This window comes from Neomonachus schauinslandi, chromosome 7 (genome assembly GCF_002201575.2).
Source record: "Neomonachus schauinslandi chromosome 7, ASM220157v2, whole genome shotgun sequence".
In the NCBI taxonomy this organism is placed as follows: Eukaryota; Metazoa; Chordata; class Mammalia; order Carnivora; family Phocidae; genus Neomonachus; species Neomonachus schauinslandi.
Window position 1 is genome coordinate 20,335,603 of NC_058409.1, and position 18,624 is coordinate 20,354,226.

General features: G+C 36.1%; 1 protein-coding gene across 2 annotated transcripts in view; it reads left to right on the plus strand.

The window, feature by feature from the left end:
* SLC12A2 (solute carrier family 12 member 2) overlaps window positions 1-18,624 on the plus strand; it is a 100,980-nt gene that overhangs the window by 78,277 nt on the left and 4,079 nt on the right. The window contains exons 18-23 of one of the 2 annotated variants that reach the window (XM_021702155.2): window positions 3,884-3,990; window positions 7,571-7,650; window positions 10,570-10,695; window positions 13,467-13,514; window positions 14,945-15,067; window positions 16,549-16,660. In XM_021702155.2, the coding sequence (XP_021557830.1) occupies window positions 3,884-3,990; window positions 7,571-7,650; window positions 10,570-10,695; window positions 13,467-13,514; window positions 14,945-15,067; window positions 16,549-16,660 (596 nt within the window). The remainder of the gene's footprint in view (window positions 1-3,883; window positions 3,991-7,570; window positions 7,651-10,569; window positions 10,696-13,466; window positions 13,515-14,944; window positions 15,068-16,548; window positions 16,661-18,624) is intronic. The other variant, XM_044917091.1, reaches the window with a different exon arrangement.

An 18,624-nucleotide genomic window follows, 5' to 3' on the forward strand; every position in this document is an offset into this window, starting at 1 on the left:
GGAGTGGGAGAGGGAGAAGCAGGCTTCCCGCTGAGCAGGGAGCCCGACTCAGGGCTCGATCCCAGGACCCTGAGATCATGACCTGAGCCAAAGGCAGACGCTTAACGACTGAGCCACCCTGGCGCCCCTGTCAATCCAATTTTAAACCTTCATTTCAAAGAGCAAAAACCTATTGTTCTTACTTAAAAATCAGATTACAGAATATGAATGCCCTTTAAATCAAGTGGATCTCATTCAGAGTCTCATTAAAGACATAACTCTACCTTTTTCCGGGACAAAAATAGCCTAGAGGTATACTCTGTAATATATGCTGAGTGTTTCTGGCACCTTCCCCTTCATCAGCCACATTTTGAGGTAAACAGTGATTTCTTTTAAATTATTCTAAAATAAGTAGACCAAAATAATTTCACATTGCCAATAAGAATATTTGAAATAGGGGCGCCTGGGTGGCTCAGTCGTTAAGCGTCTGCCTTCGGCTCAGGTCATGATCCCAGGGTCCTAGGATCGAGCTCCACATCGGGCTCCCTGCTCACTGGGGAGCCTGCCTCTCCCTCTCCCACTCCCCCTGCTTGTGTTCCCTCTCTCACGGTCTCTCTGTGTCAAATAAATAAATCTTTAAAAAAAAAAAAAAGAATATTTGAAATATAAATTATGTCCAGATTCTACAGCCATATCCTAAATCTGTATTGAGCCACGAAATAATTACTAATGATAATTTAAAGCCATCACTATTAGCTGAACATTTTAACCACCCAGGACATGGAGCCAAACTTTACAAGTTCTCTTTTTCACTGATTTTTAAAGTAATACAAATCTCACAGCAGTACTTAACTACATTTAAATAGATAACCATAATGTTTGGAAATGTTGTTACTTAATAGTGAAATGTAAAAATAAAAGCCATGTACCATTGTGGACGTAAGTGGTTCTTTCTGCTACAGTAAGAATGGTTAATAATAGGGGCGCCTGGGTGGCTCAGTCGGTTAAGCGTCTGCCTTCGGCTCAGGTCATGATCTCAGGGTCCTGGGATCGAGCCCTGCATCGGGCTCCTTACTCAGCTGGGAGTCACCTTCTCCCTCTGTGCTCTATCCCTCCCTCAAAAAAAAAAATGGTTATGATAATGTCCAGAAAAATATGATAACAAACTAAACACATTTCTCCTCAGCAAGTTCTAGTGGAAGATACACAGAAAACATTGCTGAAGAGTCAAAGAAACAAATAACACAGTAATGTTTGAAACTAGAGATGAGCTTCAAAGGACTGCATTCTGCCTAATTGGTTTCATTTATGGAATTCCATGAAAAACTGATTTTTTATGAACCAATAAAGAAATCTGTTCCAGAGAAGACATATTTTCAGGAATAAATTATTCTTTAAAACACATGATGTTTTATGGAAACTGAAAACATTACTTCTGACTGAATAGCTACTTTGATTAGAATTTACAAAGGATTTAGGGATGAGTGATACATTTGAAATTTTTTGCTCAGTCATTCAAGGGAAAGTGATTGAAATAATGAAGTTGAAATGAGCACAGAGTGCCGCAGGATGTTATTGTTAATTTTATAAAAATAAAACATTTTAATTATAATAAGATTGTGACAAAAGTTTGTGATGAAAAAGAAAATAAAAAGAGAATAATAATGACATTATTTTGTGCCATCAAAAAGTTACTGGTTATCTTGTGGCTTAGTTCTTTAAAAAAAAGCTCTAAAACTTAAAGATGTTTCTTGCTTTTCTTTTACCAGACAAACAAACAAAAACAAAACTGTGTGGTTAGTGGCTATCTTGGTACCTAACGGATAGTTGTAAAAAACAGTCAAGATTATTTTTTTATCTGTGGGTGGTTTTTAATATTGAGTGGGAAAAGAGTCTTATTTTTTGGAAGAAACTTGTGCAGGGAGCGAATGTTTTGAGAATGAATTTAAGTTTTATGTGGTTAAGAATATTTCTAATTATCCCAGGTCCTTAGGACAGTGTCTGACCCATGGTCAGCACTTAATATATACTGGAATTAATTTAATCTTTGCAAAACATGATTTAAGTATGTCATGTTTAAAAACTTGAGTGTGGGGGTGCCTGGCTGAGTCAGCTGGTAGAACATGTGGCTCTTGATCTCTGGTTCATGAGTTTGAGCCCCACATTGGAAGTAGAGTTGCCTTAAAAAATAAAAAAAAAGTAAATGTGACCTCACCTCATGCACAAAAATTGACTCAAAATAGATCAGCGATATAGGAGCTAAAACCATAAAACTCTTAGAAGAAAATGTAGAGGTAATTTTTCATGACCTTGGATTTGGCAGTGTATTTTTAGATATGACACCAGAAGCATAAGCAACAAAAGAAAAAAGTAGATAAATTGGACATCATCAAAATTAAAAATTTTCATGCATCAAAGGACATTATCAAGAAAGTGAAAGAGACAGAATGGAAGAAAATACTTGTAAATCATACATCTGATGAAGTTTAATATCCAGAATATATGAACTCCTAAAACAGGAAGAAAAAGACCAACAACCCAGTTAAAAATCCGCTAAGGATTTGAGTAAACGTTTCTCCAAGGAAGATCTAAAGATAGCTAATAAGCTCATGAAGAGATGCTCAGTATCCTTAGTCATTAGGGAAATGCATATCAAAATCACAATGAGATAACATTACACTCCCAGGATATCTATAATTTAAAACACCCCTCCTTGCCCCACCCCCCCACAAGAAATCACAGGTGTTGCCAAGGATGTGGAGAAATTGAAATGTGTGCCTTGCTGGTGGGCTCATAGCATGCTGTAGCTGCTGCGGGAAACAGTTCGGTGGTTCCTCAGCACCGCGTGGAATCTGCATATGACCAGCAATTCTACTCCTTGACATACACTCAAAGAAATTGGAGCAGGGGGCCAAAGAGATTGTTATTTTTGTATGCCAGTGTTGATAGCATTTCTCACAGTAGCCAAAAGGTGGAAACAATGTGAGCGTCCATCAGCAGATGAATGGATAAACAAAATGTGCTACTCACAAACAGTGGCATATCATTCAGCCACAGAAAAGAATGTAGTTCTGATAGATACTGTAACGTGGATGAACCTGGAAGACCTGGTGCTAAGTAAACCAGTCACAAGGGACAAACACGGTATGATTGCACTTACATGAAACATTGAGGATAAGCAAATTCAAGTGACAGAAGTATATAAGATGTTACCAGCACCTAGAGGGAGGCAAGAAATAGGTAATTACTTCTTTTATGGTTAGAGAATTTTTGTTTGGGGCTCTGAGAGGGCTTTGCAAATAGATACTGGAGTTCAAAAATCAGTGTGTTTTACTGTCTTACAAAAGAAGAGATTCATGGGGTTAGGGGATATGTTAAGCATATTGAATTGCAACTCTTGATGAAGTTGCACAAAAAATATTTTGATGGAAGAGTTGAGGAAGAAAACTAGCTACTTCTCAGGAGAAAGTCAGGCATGATTGGTAGAAAGAAGTCAAAATTTAGTGTTGATGTGATTCAGAACTGCAACCAATAATGCTTGTCTTCTATTGGGACTTTTGCTTCTGGGTGTTAATGGCTATTGAAATAGCTACCTAAGAATACCACTGTATCATTATGATTTTTATGAAAGATATATTCTATTATCTTTTTCTTACTAAAAATATAGAAATTTTGGCAAATCATACGGGTATGAAAATGTCCATTTAGAATTTTTAAAGCATTTATCTCTAGTTTTTGTATATGGTTAATCATTAAGTATTATGTGATCAATGTAATCTATATAGTTTATTAAGGGTGTACAGTTTAAAAATGTTTATAGCCTGTCCATTTGGAGGATTTGATCCTTTAAAAAATATTTTGCTGGATAATATATCTTTAAAGTTGTGTTTTTCCTGTATTTTAGGCTGCTGGTCTTGGGCGAATGAAGCCAAACACACTTGTCCTCGGATTTAAGAAAGATTGGTTGCAAGCAGATATGAGGGATGTGGATATGTACATAAACATATTTCAGTAAGTATCCTTTTAACACAGTAACTTGGCTCAGAAAATAAAAACTTGAACTGGTTTTTTGAAGCCTTCACTTGTTTGTAAAGACTGTTTCTCATATTAGTCTCTTCTAGTAGAAGCATAAGAATGAAAAAGAATCAGATGGGGTTATCTGGTTTTCAATTGATGAGCTATTAACAAAAATTTTTGATTGATCTTTCTGTGTCTCTTCATACATTCAAACATTCCACACACATATACAAATGAACACACACGTACGTACTCTGGCTTCCCATTTAAGTTAGGAAGCTTTCTCGTATCCTTATAGCTATTGCTGAGTGGATTTCCCCAGTGTTGTCAGACCTGTCGCCTTCTGTTACATCATTATAATATCTGGAGCTGAGAGAAGCATATCATCACTGATACCACCCTCAGAAGTTTCGGTTTGGAAACTTGGAAACTGATTTTGCAGTTAATTGTTTGATGTATGCATTAGCTTATCTACATTTCTTTTTTTTAGTGTGCTTACATGCTTTGCTTTTCTACCCTCTTGAGTGTAAGTTCTGAGTCTGCTATTCACTTCTTAGCGGTATTTCAAAGGAATGCTATTTATCAGCATAGTTTTGTTTTACATGACTTCAGCTGCCTTTGTATGGATTGTCTAATGCATTCTTTTTATTTTTTTTGTTACTTTGTCTTTTTATTTCTCTTTCTGATTTTAGTCTGTTTATGTTACAGTTGATTTTTTATGAATCTATCTGTTTAATCCACAAATGCTTAAGTTTTTAATTTTAATTCCAATATAGTTAACATACAGTGTTACATTAGTTTCAGGTGTACCATATAGTAATTCAACAATTCTCTACATCACTCATGCTCATCGTGATAAGGTACTCCTTCATCCCCATCACCTCTTTCTCCCATCCCCCTCATGACTCCCCTCTGGTAACCCTCTATTCTCAATAGCTAAGAGTCCATCATACCACCATTCTTTTTTTAAGTTATCTCTCCACCCAACGTGGGGCTCGAACCTACAGCCCGGAGATCAAGAGTCACATGCTCTACCCACTGAACCAGCCAGGTGCCCCACATCACCATTCTTGATTGAAGAATAGTTTTTTCTTATTACAACTGCTGGTAAAACAGAACTGTTCATTCGTTCTTACAAAGTATTCCTTTATGTACAAACAATTGTCCTTTAAAAAAAAAAAAAAAAATTGTGTTTGGCAAAGTAGCTCTTATGACCAGATTCAAATCTTATTTCTCTGAAGTTTGACCTGATTACCCTTAACTCACAAGAGTTATTTCCCTTACTGGAACTCTTGTTGGAACCATAATTACTTACCTGTATCACATAGGATAGTTTTGTTTTCATAGCTACCTTGAAATAACTTTGAAGGAGTAACCAGATGTCATACTTTCCTTTTTAAAACATCTCTTTATATTGATTAGTAAAGTATACAATGAATAAGTTTTCCCAAGTAATTCTTAAATGCTTTTAGTAAAATTAAGGCTCTGCTGGTTCTTCAGGTGCTGCAGCTGCTCTTTGGCTTTGGGGTTATTACTTTTTTGTAAGCATGATTTCATCCTGCTTTTCTAATCTGACCTGTGTACTTTGTATATACGGGGATTTGGAAAGGAAGGACAGTGTAAAAAAGATTGAATCATGGGGGCCATCCTCCATGGGCTATGCTTTCTCTTTCTCAAGATGAAAGACCAGTGAGATGGAATAATTACCATAGGAAATAGAAAAAGTGACATTTTTATAAATAATTTTTACACTATTGTAGTTGCTCATAGGGAAACACTGGAACAAAGGGGTCTTTCTGACTCTGACCTTGTAGGAACTGACGTGCATGTTTGAGAGTCAAGTGTTACTCTCAGTATTATACAGCAGGCAGCAATTAAACGATAGGTAAAATAATGCTCTCGGGTTTCCAGGGCCGTGGAGATTGATGGCAGTTTTAAAACAATGATATTGCTTATTCTTTTATCTCGTAACACTTTAGTTTTGGTTGTGATTATAAATATTTTGAACAATTGAGGTTTACTTTATTTACTGTGCCCAGTGATAGCATGGAAGGTCTGAAACTCCAAATCAGTTTTTATAGCTTAGAGAAATTAAATAGCTTATGGAAATCCCTATAGTTGATAGCAAAAACATTTACCAATTTTAATCCAAAGTAAACTCAGGAATCTATATTCCCTGGCTTTTCTTGAATCAAATCGATTTTAATTCACTTGTGATTTATTAACTATTTTTTAAATACTTGTAGTTATTCCTCGCTAGTGTTAGGTCTTTCAATATACAGCTGAGGTAGGTTAATATGTCCATTAATTTCTTTTTCCAATGAACCTCTTTAGACCTTAGTTAATTCATTATAGGAATGAGGCCAAAACTGTCTCCCCATGATTTAAAAAAGACAAAACACCAATAAAAGACCTGTTACAATGATACATGTTTTTGTGTGTGTCAATAGGAACCAAAATTTGATTTTTTTTTCAGCTTGTAGCCTTTTCTTTTTGTTATATATAACTATAGATTATGTATCACTTTTTTGTATATAATGAATATTCGTGGCTAGAACAAGTAAAAATAATAATGAAAGATAAAAGTTAAACCTGTTGGCTCTGGGGAACAACCTGAAGTTTAGGAATTTGTAATTCTTGCAGTAGATTTGAGAAGATCTTGGATCTACATGACTCATGGTCTCAACAAAGTTTCCAACATTGAAGTGTGGTTTTAGAGTTGTCTTTGAGGTTTTAATGTATTTTGTGTGTGTTATAGGATGTCCCATGTGTGTTTAAAAAAACTTGAAAGGATATATGAATAATATGCGTATAAAATCTTTGGACTACTTATTAAACCGTTCCTGTAAAAATGTAAGAATTGCTTTAAAATACACTGGCGGGCGCCTGGGTGGCTCAGTTGGTTAAGCGACTGCCTTCGGCTCAGGTCATGATCCTGGAGTCCCGGGATCAAGTCCCGCATCGGGCTCCCTGCTCGGCAGGGAGTCTGCTTCTCCCTCTGACCCTCCTCCCTCTCATGCTCTCTGTCTCTCATTCTCTCTCTCTCAAATAAATAAAATCTTTAAAAAAAAAAAATACACTGGCTCAAGAATAAAAAAAAAAATACACTGATTCCTTTCAGAAGTGATCCCTTTATACTGTCCAACCTGTTCACATTCCCAGTAGAATGTCTTTTCTTTGTCTTCATGTATTTATCTTGACTTTAAGGGTACAAGCCTAAATAAAGTATGGTGGGAAACTGACATTATTTTTCTATAATTTTAGTTTGTTTCTGATAGGATGTGATATGAGTACAGACACTGTTTTTAAACGGCTGGTGTAGGTAGAGTATCAATACTATAAAGATCTACATTTAGGAGGTTTTTAAGAGTATTACAGAAAAAAGGTAAGGGAATGATACAGGATTTGAAACCGACATTATATAGGCCTCACTGTATTTTTAAAAGCATATTTTAAGAATCAGACATGTAAAGCTGAAAGAGAAATCATCTCTTATGCCTTCATTTTATAGAGGAAGACACAAAAGTTTTTGTGATTTTTTTTTTTTTTTTTTACTTTTTTCCCCCTCTTATAGTGACGCCTTTGACATACAATATGGAGTAGTGGTTATCCGCCTAAAAGAGGGTCTGGATATATCTCATCTTCAAGGACAAGGTAAATCTTGCTTGAATAAGTTTTTTACTTTAAAAATAGAAGTGACTTTATTAGAAAATTATATGTCATTCTCACATATTCTTCAGTAACTTTAACATTCACCGTCAGTTCAGTCATGTCCTTACTGTGCGGCACATGAAGATCAGATCTATTTGGCTCCACCAGTTTGTACCAACCTGGATGATGGCTGGTGATTACTAACGGAGAGAATGAAATTCAGTCTAAATCATCTAAAGCTTAAGAGAAACAAGCATTAGTTTTGGTTTTAGATTGGCCAAATTGGTAAAAACACATGATAAATAAAATGTTAATGACTGCTAAATCATCAGACATTTTCATGTTCACGAAGGTCATGCTTTTTTACACAGAGTTGTACTAATAATGAAAAACTAAACTTGGGGCACCTGGGTGGCTCAGTTGGTTAAGCGACTGCCTTCGGCTCAGGTCATGATCCCGGAGTCCGGGGATCGAGTCCCGCATCAGGCTCCCTGCTCAGCGGGGAGCCTGCTTCTCCCTCTGACCCTACCCCCTCGTGTACTCTCTCTCTCTCATTCTCACTCTCTCAAATAAATAAATAAATCTTTAAAAAAAAAACGAAAACTAGGTGATAGCATTTACTCTGTCTAGAGATAAGACCTTATGAATTATGAATCTTTTTTTTAACTTTTTCATTTTGAAATAATTATAGATTCATAAGATGTTAGAAATAGTAGACAGGTCCTATGTACCCTTCATCCATTTCTCCCAATGGTAACATCTTGCGTATCTATCGTTGTATGTCATAACCAGGAAATTGACATCGGGACAATTTACCTACCTTATTCAGATGTCAGTAGTTTTACTTACACTTGTGTGTGCATGTGTGCATGAACATGTGTATAGTTCTCTGCCATGTAACACATGTGGTTGATTCATGTAACCACCACATTTAAGATACAGAACTGTTCGATCACCACAAAGATCTCCCTTGTGCTACCCCTTTAAGCCCCCAGAGGCTTTGTCTTTCCCCCGTCATTAATCCCTGACACTAATCTCTTCTCCAACTATGTAATTTTTAAAGCATTTAAAAAAAATGTTTTTAGATGAAGCTTAAAATCTAATTAAGGTGTACTGTTTACTTTTGCCCACCTTAATAAAAACTGTGGAAAATTCCATACCCTCTAATGATTTTCTAGTAGTTTAACAAATATTATAAGCTGAAGAAAATTGCATACCTAATATTTTACCCTTATCAATTAATTAACTAAATCATCAAAAATAGCTAAGCCTAAATAGCTGAGAGGCACATCATGAACTTTTGTCATCTGTTTATGTATTTAAACAGTTGTAATCCTCCCCCTCCTCCCACCATTTTAAGGGTATTGTGCAGTTTTGAAAGGAACGCTTTGAAGTCTTTATCCGTGTAACACAAAAGTATGGCTTGCTGAAAATGCATTTTCTTCCTCCGGAGTAGGCCTTGCAAAACACTGTTTCAGTTCTCTCTTGCACTACCAGTGACTGAGGTTTAGGGTACCTCTTAAGACTGCATAATTAGTAGTGTTCCCTTTCACTCTCAAAAGTGTCACAGTTTGACTAATAAATTATATATATAGTTCTGTAATTTACTGAGATTTGAATGTGACCGGAACTTTAAGAAAGTATTTTCATGTGTTTATAATCATTATGACAACTGTTTTGGAGGTCTTATTATTCATCATCAGGATTTGGAGACAGGAATTTGGTTCAGCACAGGATTAAGAGCAGAGGCTTTGGAGTAAGATCTCCTTTGAAAATCCCACCTTTTTCTCTTAGTACAGTAGTCGTTCAGCCTGGGCGTATCTGTCGACTTCCAAGCCTCTGTTTCCTCATCTCTTCAGACATGATCATGGGCACCTGGCTGGCTCAGTCAGAAGAGCGTGCAACTTTTGATATTGTGGTCATGAGTTCGAGCCCTACATTGGGTGTAGAGATTACTTAAATAAAACTTAAAAACAAAAAAAACAAAAAAAAACATACTGACTTCATAAGGGTTGTTGTAAAGACACAGCTTGTGAAGTTCTTAGCATAGTGTTGGTACTTCTTGTAATGTTGTTTCTCTTGATCTTTCTCATGATACACACAAATCAGCGATGAGGATTATGTGTGGATGGTCCGTTTTCATATGTGTTTGTCTTTGCGATGCATGTTTTCATGGTGGAAGTTAACTGTTTACTAACTCCTTCCCAAAAGATAGAAAATGGGAAAAGTACTTTAAAAATGAAGAAATGGGGGCGCCTGGGTGGCTCAGTCGGTTAAGTATCTGCCTTCGGCTCGGGTTGTGATCACAGGGTTCTGGGATTGAGCCCCGCATCGGGCTCCCCGCTCAGCAGGGAGCCTGCTTCTCCCACTCCCTCTGCAACTCCCCCTACTTGTGTGCTCTCTCTCTCTGTCAGAAAAATAAATAAAATCTTTTAAAAAAATAAAAATAAAATAAAAATGAAGAAATGGTGGTTTTACCATGAGCTTAATCCTCTGGCTTCAGCTCTCTAGTCCAGAGTATAATTTTTCAGTGTTGTTGTCACCTCTCATGTATGTGAACATTTCCCACATTTTACAGCTCTTACATGTGTAAATGACTTTGAGAGTAGAGTTCATTCACATTTCATACATCATTCTTTTGTCTACCACATTGGTAAGTTCCTTGAATCTCACTCATTACAAATTCCCCAGCACCTGATTCAGATGTCTGATGCGTAACTATGCCTCAAGATACTTGAGTGAATAGTCCTTTCAAAACAGATGATCACATATATTCACATAAGAAATCATTTTTTGTAAACTTACTATTTCATAATAAACTTCGTTGTGAATTGTCATTTAATTAATATTATACCATGTTGTTTTCATGAATGGTTAAAACAAGATTTTAGATAACATCTTGATTACTTTTCATGTCCATAGAAGAATTATTGTCATCACAAGAGAAATCTCCTGGTGTCAAGGATGTGGTACTAAGTATGGAGTATAGTAAAAAATCGGATTTAGATACTTCAAAACCATCTGATGAGAAAGCTGTTACACACAAAGGTAATTTTTATTCAGACAAGAGATGTTATTCATGGTAATGTTTAATTTGGGGAGAAATGAGTTTTATTATATAACATGTCTTAATAAGTAGCCCCTTCTCTAATTAGTACTGCTCATTTCTAGTTGATAAGGTAAAATGGATGGCTGCAAAATGACTAGCTATTTTTCAGGTATTAAAGTAGATTGTAGAACAGAAAACATGCCAATTAATTACACTCTCATATGTTCTTGTATGTTTTATTTATTCTTTGAACAATTTTGCTTGAAGCATAGGTTAAATCTGAACTTGGAAGGAAATGTGGTAATTTGAGAGTAATGTAGTAGAGCATAAGATAACCCTGAAAGGAATGAAATTGATAAAAATAATCTACCTAATTTTTCTATAAATCAAGATATTTAAATACCGGGGATTTTATTTATGTGCTAAGAAATTCAGAATATTTTTTACATCTACTGCACCTGGAGTTGTTGAGGTAAAACCATGTAATAAAAAATCAAATGCAGTTTTATTCCACATTCTAGTCTCTTGAAGGAATGAGCTGTTGGCATATGGTTACTGAACTGTTAGGCTGTAATTGCAGACACATTGCCCCTGGTTTTAAGCCACACACGGGTTTCTAAATCTCATGAGGCTTTCAGATAATTTCATCCATCTACCTATGTCATGTTTATGAGATGGAAAGAGGGATGACTTCCAAATCTTACTCTCCCACCCTCACTCTCTTACCTCTGATCAGCCCAGTATCTCCATCTGTCCTAGCCCTAGCCGGCACGCAACAGGAAAAATCTGCACTGTAAATCATCAAACCGTATCATACTTGTTTGATTCCTGTCAAAGAATTACCATCCTTTTTCTGAAATTGATTACCTTGGACAAATCCTGTCTCTTTGAAATTGATCTTTTCCAGATTATGCAGAAGCATTGCTGTTGCTTTTTATTGCTTTCCTTTCTTACCTTGTATGCTTAGAGTAGTGGTAGTTGAGGCTTTAGTTGATACCCATTTCCCCTTTAAGTTCTTTGCTGTATCGATTATAATTTTTTTTTCCTGTTTCATCTCAAAACTCTATAAAAGATTTGATAAGTGTTCTTACATTCCTGCATTTATTTTTAGTTTATGGTATACATGCTTTCATTTCCTCCTACTTTTTATTTTCACTGCCATTTTCTTTTTCCTAAAACAGATCCTTTCTTTACAGAATCTGTTAGGAATTGATAGGTAAAAGTAGGATGGGAAAGGAAGAAGTAGTTAGTAATCATCAGGCATCTACTCTGTGCCTCCCACATTGCAGTGGGCATTATCCATACGTTATTAGCTCATGACTGCATGTCACAGTCTTGTGGAGTCATTGTTTTTACAGAGTGGGAAACTACTTGCCTTTTTATTATAAAAATGTAAATACCTTTAATACTTTTAAATACCTTGGTGTAAGTCATTTTTAAGTGTCAGGATTTCCTTGACATTTTTTGAGCTCTTTGAAATGAATACACAGTGTGCCCATATGTTTTTATTATCATCAAAGACAGTATCAAATACCTACTTTATAAGAACAATAATATTTAATCCTATAAAAATCAAATGTGATCATTGAAATGTTTCTTGTTCCATCACAAGAAATTAGTGTTCAAAAATAGCATTCATTTTATTTTGTGTTTATTTTCTCTCTAGCCAGTTACTTTCAAAATTAGCATAGAAACCACAGAAAAGTTTATATAATTTGAAAAGTCTTCAGAATATTATAAACTTTCCTGTGTAATTATTATATAAGCCTAGATGTTCGGTATGTCTGTCTCGGTTATTGGGGCACACAGAATGCTTACTTTGTGCTGGGCACCGAGATGGGTGCTTTCATGCTTGCAGCATAATGATCTGAAGAGGTAGGTATCCTTCATCCTTCTTCCTAACAAGGAAGGTGAGGAGTTAACTAGCTCAAGCTCACACAGTCAGAAAAAGAGTTAAAGGCAATAATACTGGAATCCTGAGAGCCACTGACTCAAGAGCAGTGAACTCTTTCCTGTCCAGGTCGGGAGTTCTGTATGCCTCACACAACTAGAAGAAGCTTATATGAAGAAAAAAATGGAGATTAGGAAGACTGTTAACTCCAAGAAAATACTTACAGATACTGAAATACAGATGGTCCAGTACATGCATACACATATATGTACATGCATAAACATATATGCTTATATTTTATACACACACACACACACACACACACACATAAATCTCTGTAGGCCTATATAACCTGGTATTTTATATGAACCAAAAGACTGTCTCTGATCAAATTCCTTATTATTTCAAGTGAATAATTTTTTAAAATACCAGATATCCATTATGTTTCTAAAATTACTTTTCAGTCATTTGCACCGCGATGCAGTGGCACTGATTAAAATTTATGTATTATCTGCAATGTCAGTTTTTAATGTCCTATTTCTATTCTATAAGCCATTGGTCAGAATCTCTTCAACTGATTTCAAGTATGAAAGTTTAAAAGTTTAAAAATCCTGCTGAAGTTTTTATCAGTTTTATAGGAATAAAATTTAGGGGTGAGTGTTAATCAGTGGCCCTCTTGGAGAGGGTCTAAAAATATGTTTGCTTTTAAAAATCCTCAACACTCAGTGTAGAAAATATCTATCTCCAGTCTTGATTATTTTTCACAGACTGTCTCTTCATACTGTGTTTTGTTTATAAATGTGCTCTATTTACATTTTCATTATTTAATTAATATAAAAGCAATTAACTTATATTTTGTGTTTTTTAAACATAATCTAGATGAGGAAGAGGATGGCAAGACTCCAACTCAACCACTGTTGAAAAAAGGCAGGCATTTTTCATCATTTTATTTTAATCCCCTTTTTCATACTGTTAACTCTTTAACTCCAGCTCTGCTATTTTTTTTTTTTTACCTGAGTTTTTATTTCCATGGCGAGGTGATGTTACAGTTATTTATTGAATGCAGATTAGAAAAAAAATCATCTTTAGTTTACCTAAAAAAATTAAGTCATCCCAGGGAAAGGTATTATATCAAAGACAATTATTTTAAATCATTATAGCATTTCTGAAATACTCCAACCCTGAATGTCAGTATTACTTTTTTTAAATTTAAACTGCATGGTTCAGATGATAAGCAGAGACACTGAAATGGGTCTTTGCCAGTGTCACTCGCATTCTTTACCATCAGTTGTTCCCAGCCAAGCCCTTAATTTTGATACTAATATATTTTTCATTTCAAAAATTACAATATTTCTCACAGCCCTGCTGCGTTTGGGAGATACACAGTCATGTCCCCGTGCATGACTTTTATGAGAAGGAGATAGAGGTGAGAGTTACGGAGCAGTGTGGTTTGGCAGCCATATTATGTCATCATGCAAAATCATTCGTTATGTTTGCGTGCATCATGGCAGCATGAGAAGTGAATGACACATCCTGCAGAAGTGATCAGGTTTCCTCCTGTGGATTCCTGCTTTTAAAAATTTAGTGTAGGAGTCTCATAGTAGTCATTTGCTTGCTCATAGAGTCAGTGCTGATTTTTTTTTTTTAATTTTTTAATTCCTGGGAATATAAACGGGAACTCCCTTGGTATTTCGTTCTTGAGACCTGCAGCAGATGGTGCCCTTCCAAGGAGTTCCTACCATCTTTCTGTGCTTCAAAGAAAGATGTGTCATTATATGGCTTTTTCTTTGGGCATCGCATACTGAGGAGACAAGTTAGGTCAAGATGAGGGTGTCCTTCTTTAGCCTGGGAGGTTTCACTGTGATAATCATTAGATTGTATTCATTTGTCTTCCACTTCCTTCTGTCTTTTATATTATTAATAACAACATTATGTGTAAGAAATTTCTTTGATCTTTATATTATTGAGGAACCACATTACAAAAGAAATATGTTCATGGAATAGGCATAAACTTAATTTGTCCAGTTAGCCTAAAATGGCTTCTCAATAATTAAAATCTAGCAGTCAGTTACAATTTTCTTGATTGGTATTTATGATTCTCTTTCATTCACAATGCTTCAAAGTATTAGAAATTATGCAAGATAATTTGGATGAGTTTAGCTCTTGTAAAGATATATTTATCTGTAACCATTTTTTTAAAGTACATTTAAATTTTAAACAACTGAAAGCTTATGATGGACTCCATATACAGCTACCTGCATTTTAAGTACACAGAAATTAGGAAACTATAGGAATTCAGCAAAAGGGACTTGAATATTTATCTCCCTTACATCTTATTTTTCTGCTTAATCTTTTAGAATGCAAAGGCCCTGCTGTGCCCTTAAATGTAGCTGACCAAAAGCTTCTTGAAGCTAGTACACAGTTTCAGAAAAAACAAGGAAAGAATACTATTGATGTCTGGTGGCTTTTTGATGATGGAGGTAAGGTTGTTAATATGCTTTTGAGCAATTTTACATAATACTGAAGTTGTGGGAATAGTATTGAGAAATGGCAGGTATGCTTCACTCCTAGACAACATTCCCCAAAGCAACAGGATTGATTTCAGAATCAGGTGTCAGGCTTAATTGTTACCTCTTCAGTGTCCTTCACTTTGGAAGTTGACTGGTTATTCCTTGTGCTCATGACCTTAACTTTTTTTTTTTTTTTTTTAATATGACTGACCATTTTTAGAATGTCACTAGATTTGAAGTACCATTTGATCTTTCATTATAACTGGTTCAAGTTATGTCATTTTGGTAGAAATCTCACAGAAGTGATGCCTTGCTCTTCTGTCTATATCTCATCAGGGGGCACATGATGTTGATTTGCCTCATCACTGGTGAAGTTAACTGTCCACTCAGTAAGGTGGTTTTCACTAGATCTTGAGAATGAAAAGTGACCGTTTCCCCTTGTGTAGTTACACATATTAGGGGATGGGGAGGTACTTTGGGGTTATGTTAAATAGACCATTGTTACTGCAACCTTTACCACCCACCATCTTTAGCATCCATTGATAGTTTTGCCTCTTGTTACTGTTGGTGTGGTATGTTTGTGGTTGTCAAATGATGATTTTCCAATCCTGTTAATTCTTCCTCATTTATTAGTTGGCATTTTATTGTAAGGAAGAGCCTTCTCCTTATTTTTATCCTTGCTGATTCATCGATTCCCATTATATTCAGTAGGAGATGATTTGTCATTCTCATGATTTGTTTTGATGTTCACATTGTTCCCATATTTGCCCAGTGAGATCCCGTGGAGGCTAACTTGTATGTCATTTGTCATTTCCCAGTCGTTTTTTATTTTCTGATATAATGAGATGTTCTAGGCTCACTTATGCGCTTTGCCTGCACCAGCCATTGAATCACCGTCTACCCAAGGAGCCCGGATTGCTTTTGGTGGAGAAGAGTATTTAGGAACAATGATCATGGCATTAAATAGGCTTGTTGCTGCTAGGGTGTCCCTGCGCCCCCAGGTCCTCTCAGTGGACGGGTCTCAGAAATATACATGGATGTGTTTGTACGTGTAGGTATAAATTGAAAACCAGTTCCAGTTCAACACCGCAGGCTTCAGTCCAGCTTCTCCCTTCTTGTATTTCTCATTTCAGTGAGAAACCTGGCCCCCGTTTGGTTCAATGAATTCTCTCATTTCCTCATTGCTCCTGTATGTGACTGCTCTCCTAACTCTGCCGGGCCACTCTCCCCACCTCACCGCCTTCCTCACATAGCCCGACTCCATTGGGCTGTCCTCTTTGTTCAGGCCTACCTCATGGCTTTTTGACTGAATTATTAAGGAAGGACGGAAAGAAAAATTGTGTTGGATACTGAGTTGTAGTAAACATGTTTTTAGAGATTAAATTGAATGAAAAGTTCTTACTTGAGAAATCAGCATCTAGTAAATGATTTTTTATATTTTTATGATTTAGGTTTGACTTTATTGATACCTTATCTTCTGACTACCAAGAAAAAGTGGAAAGACTGTAAGATCAGAGTATTCATTGGTGGGAAAATAAATCGAATAGACCATGACCGGAGAGCGTAAGTCTATTTAAATTGAAGAGCATTTATCTTATTACGATATCTATTTCTATTTCATTATTACACTGTAGTACAGTGTATATTTGATAGGATAAAACAGACAATCCAGAAAATGTCAGTCATGTTGCCCTGTTCTATACTGAAGCTAAAAATTCTAGTTAAACGGATAAAACCGCATTCTCTTTAATTTAGTCTTCATGTTTAAGTTGTGGGTACTTAGTGTTACTGATACCTATTATTTTTTCCTATGTTGACATTTTAGAAAGTATTAAAAACCTTGGAGCATTGGAATGTTAAGCGCCTTTTTAAAACAAAATCAGGGGATGTGCCCCCAAATTACACATTCATATGTGAGATACATTTTGTAGACTTGAAGACAACAGAAACACAGGATGCCATTTGTCACCCACCGTCTTATTTCCGCTGTGCTGTCACCATTCTAGTTCTGGTTCCAGCGCTTTGCTAAGTACCCTGTATCTTGTCTCTGACCTTTTCAGCATATATTGTACACACTGCTCCTGAGTTCACATTTGGAAACCAAAGCTCTGATCATATGATTCCTCTGCCCAAAATACTTTTAATTTCCTCTCTGTTACATACCATAGAAAGTCTGTCGTGTTCCCCCAGCTCTGCCTTATACTTCATTTTACAATTCTGCACCTGCCCCAAATAAGCATGTGATTTCAGACTCATACTCCTTCCTACTTACAGTATATAGTACAGTGTATATTTGATATATTTCTCTACGAGAAATAGCTCTTCACTTGCCTCCCTTCTCTGTGGCAATACCGTATCCTTTCACGTCCAACATTGCTATCACTTTCTTCATAACACCCTCCCTCTTTTTTTTTTTTTTTTTTTACCCTTGTCTCCCCATAGTTGTTATCTGTCCTTCCTGAATAACAGGGTACTTGGTCCACTCATTGCATCCTGGAGCTCATTTTATATTTATTTTCATCTCTTAGATTTGAGTTTTGTGGGCCCTGACACATAGACACGTAGTAGATCTATAGTGGAATTCAGCGGAGTGTCCATTCATCTCAAACAAGAAGTATGCAAGAAATACTAGAAATAATTTAAAAGTTAAACCTGTAGCCGGTGTGTTTTCTAATTTCTTAATTTAGAAAACTCTTTTTATTAAAGATAGAATCCTATTTTGCTAACTTCTTTTCTTGTATGTATGTTTCCACTTTTCTGTTCTTGCCACCAAGGCTTCACAGCCAGCTCTGCCTCCAAAAAGGTGTTTCTTTCCTGAAAACTCAGAGGCTTACTGGAGCCCAGCACCCCCCCACCTCAAAAATTCTGTGAACTTCATTTGCCATCAGTTATAGCTTTAGTTTGGCCCCAAAAAGTCCTATTTAGACCTTGAGATACGCATTCTTCATGGGTGGAAGAATAATCCAAAAATAATTAAACCTCCAAGTGTTTACTAGTTTTTGCTGAAATCCTTATACTTACCAATATAATTTGTCTAAAATAGTCTTTACTGAAGTAGAGCTGACACACAGTGTTCTGTTAGTTGCGGACGTACAGCATGGAGATTCGGTATCTCCGTGTGTCATGCTGCTCGCTGCAGATGGAGCTGCCATCTGTCACCATGCAGCACGAGTAAATACCATTGACTCTCTGCCCCGTGCTGTACCTTCCAGCCTCGAGGCTTGTTCGTTCTGGAACTGGAGGTCTGTTTCTCTCACTCCCCGTGACAAAAATTAAATTTAAAAACTAGTTGCCATTCAGATTTCATTATTAATGTCTTGCTCTACCCGTTCATTATTGGATACTAAGATGAGATTCAGAGAAAGTAAAAGAATGTAACAGGAGTCTCTACTCAGGGAATTTAGATGTCTACTTAGTTGAACATACAATGTGAAGTAATTCAGATGAACTTTGTTTAGCACCTGAGACAGTTTTCCTATAAATCATGCTTTTTCAGATATACTGATTCAGCCCGAAACAGAATAAAA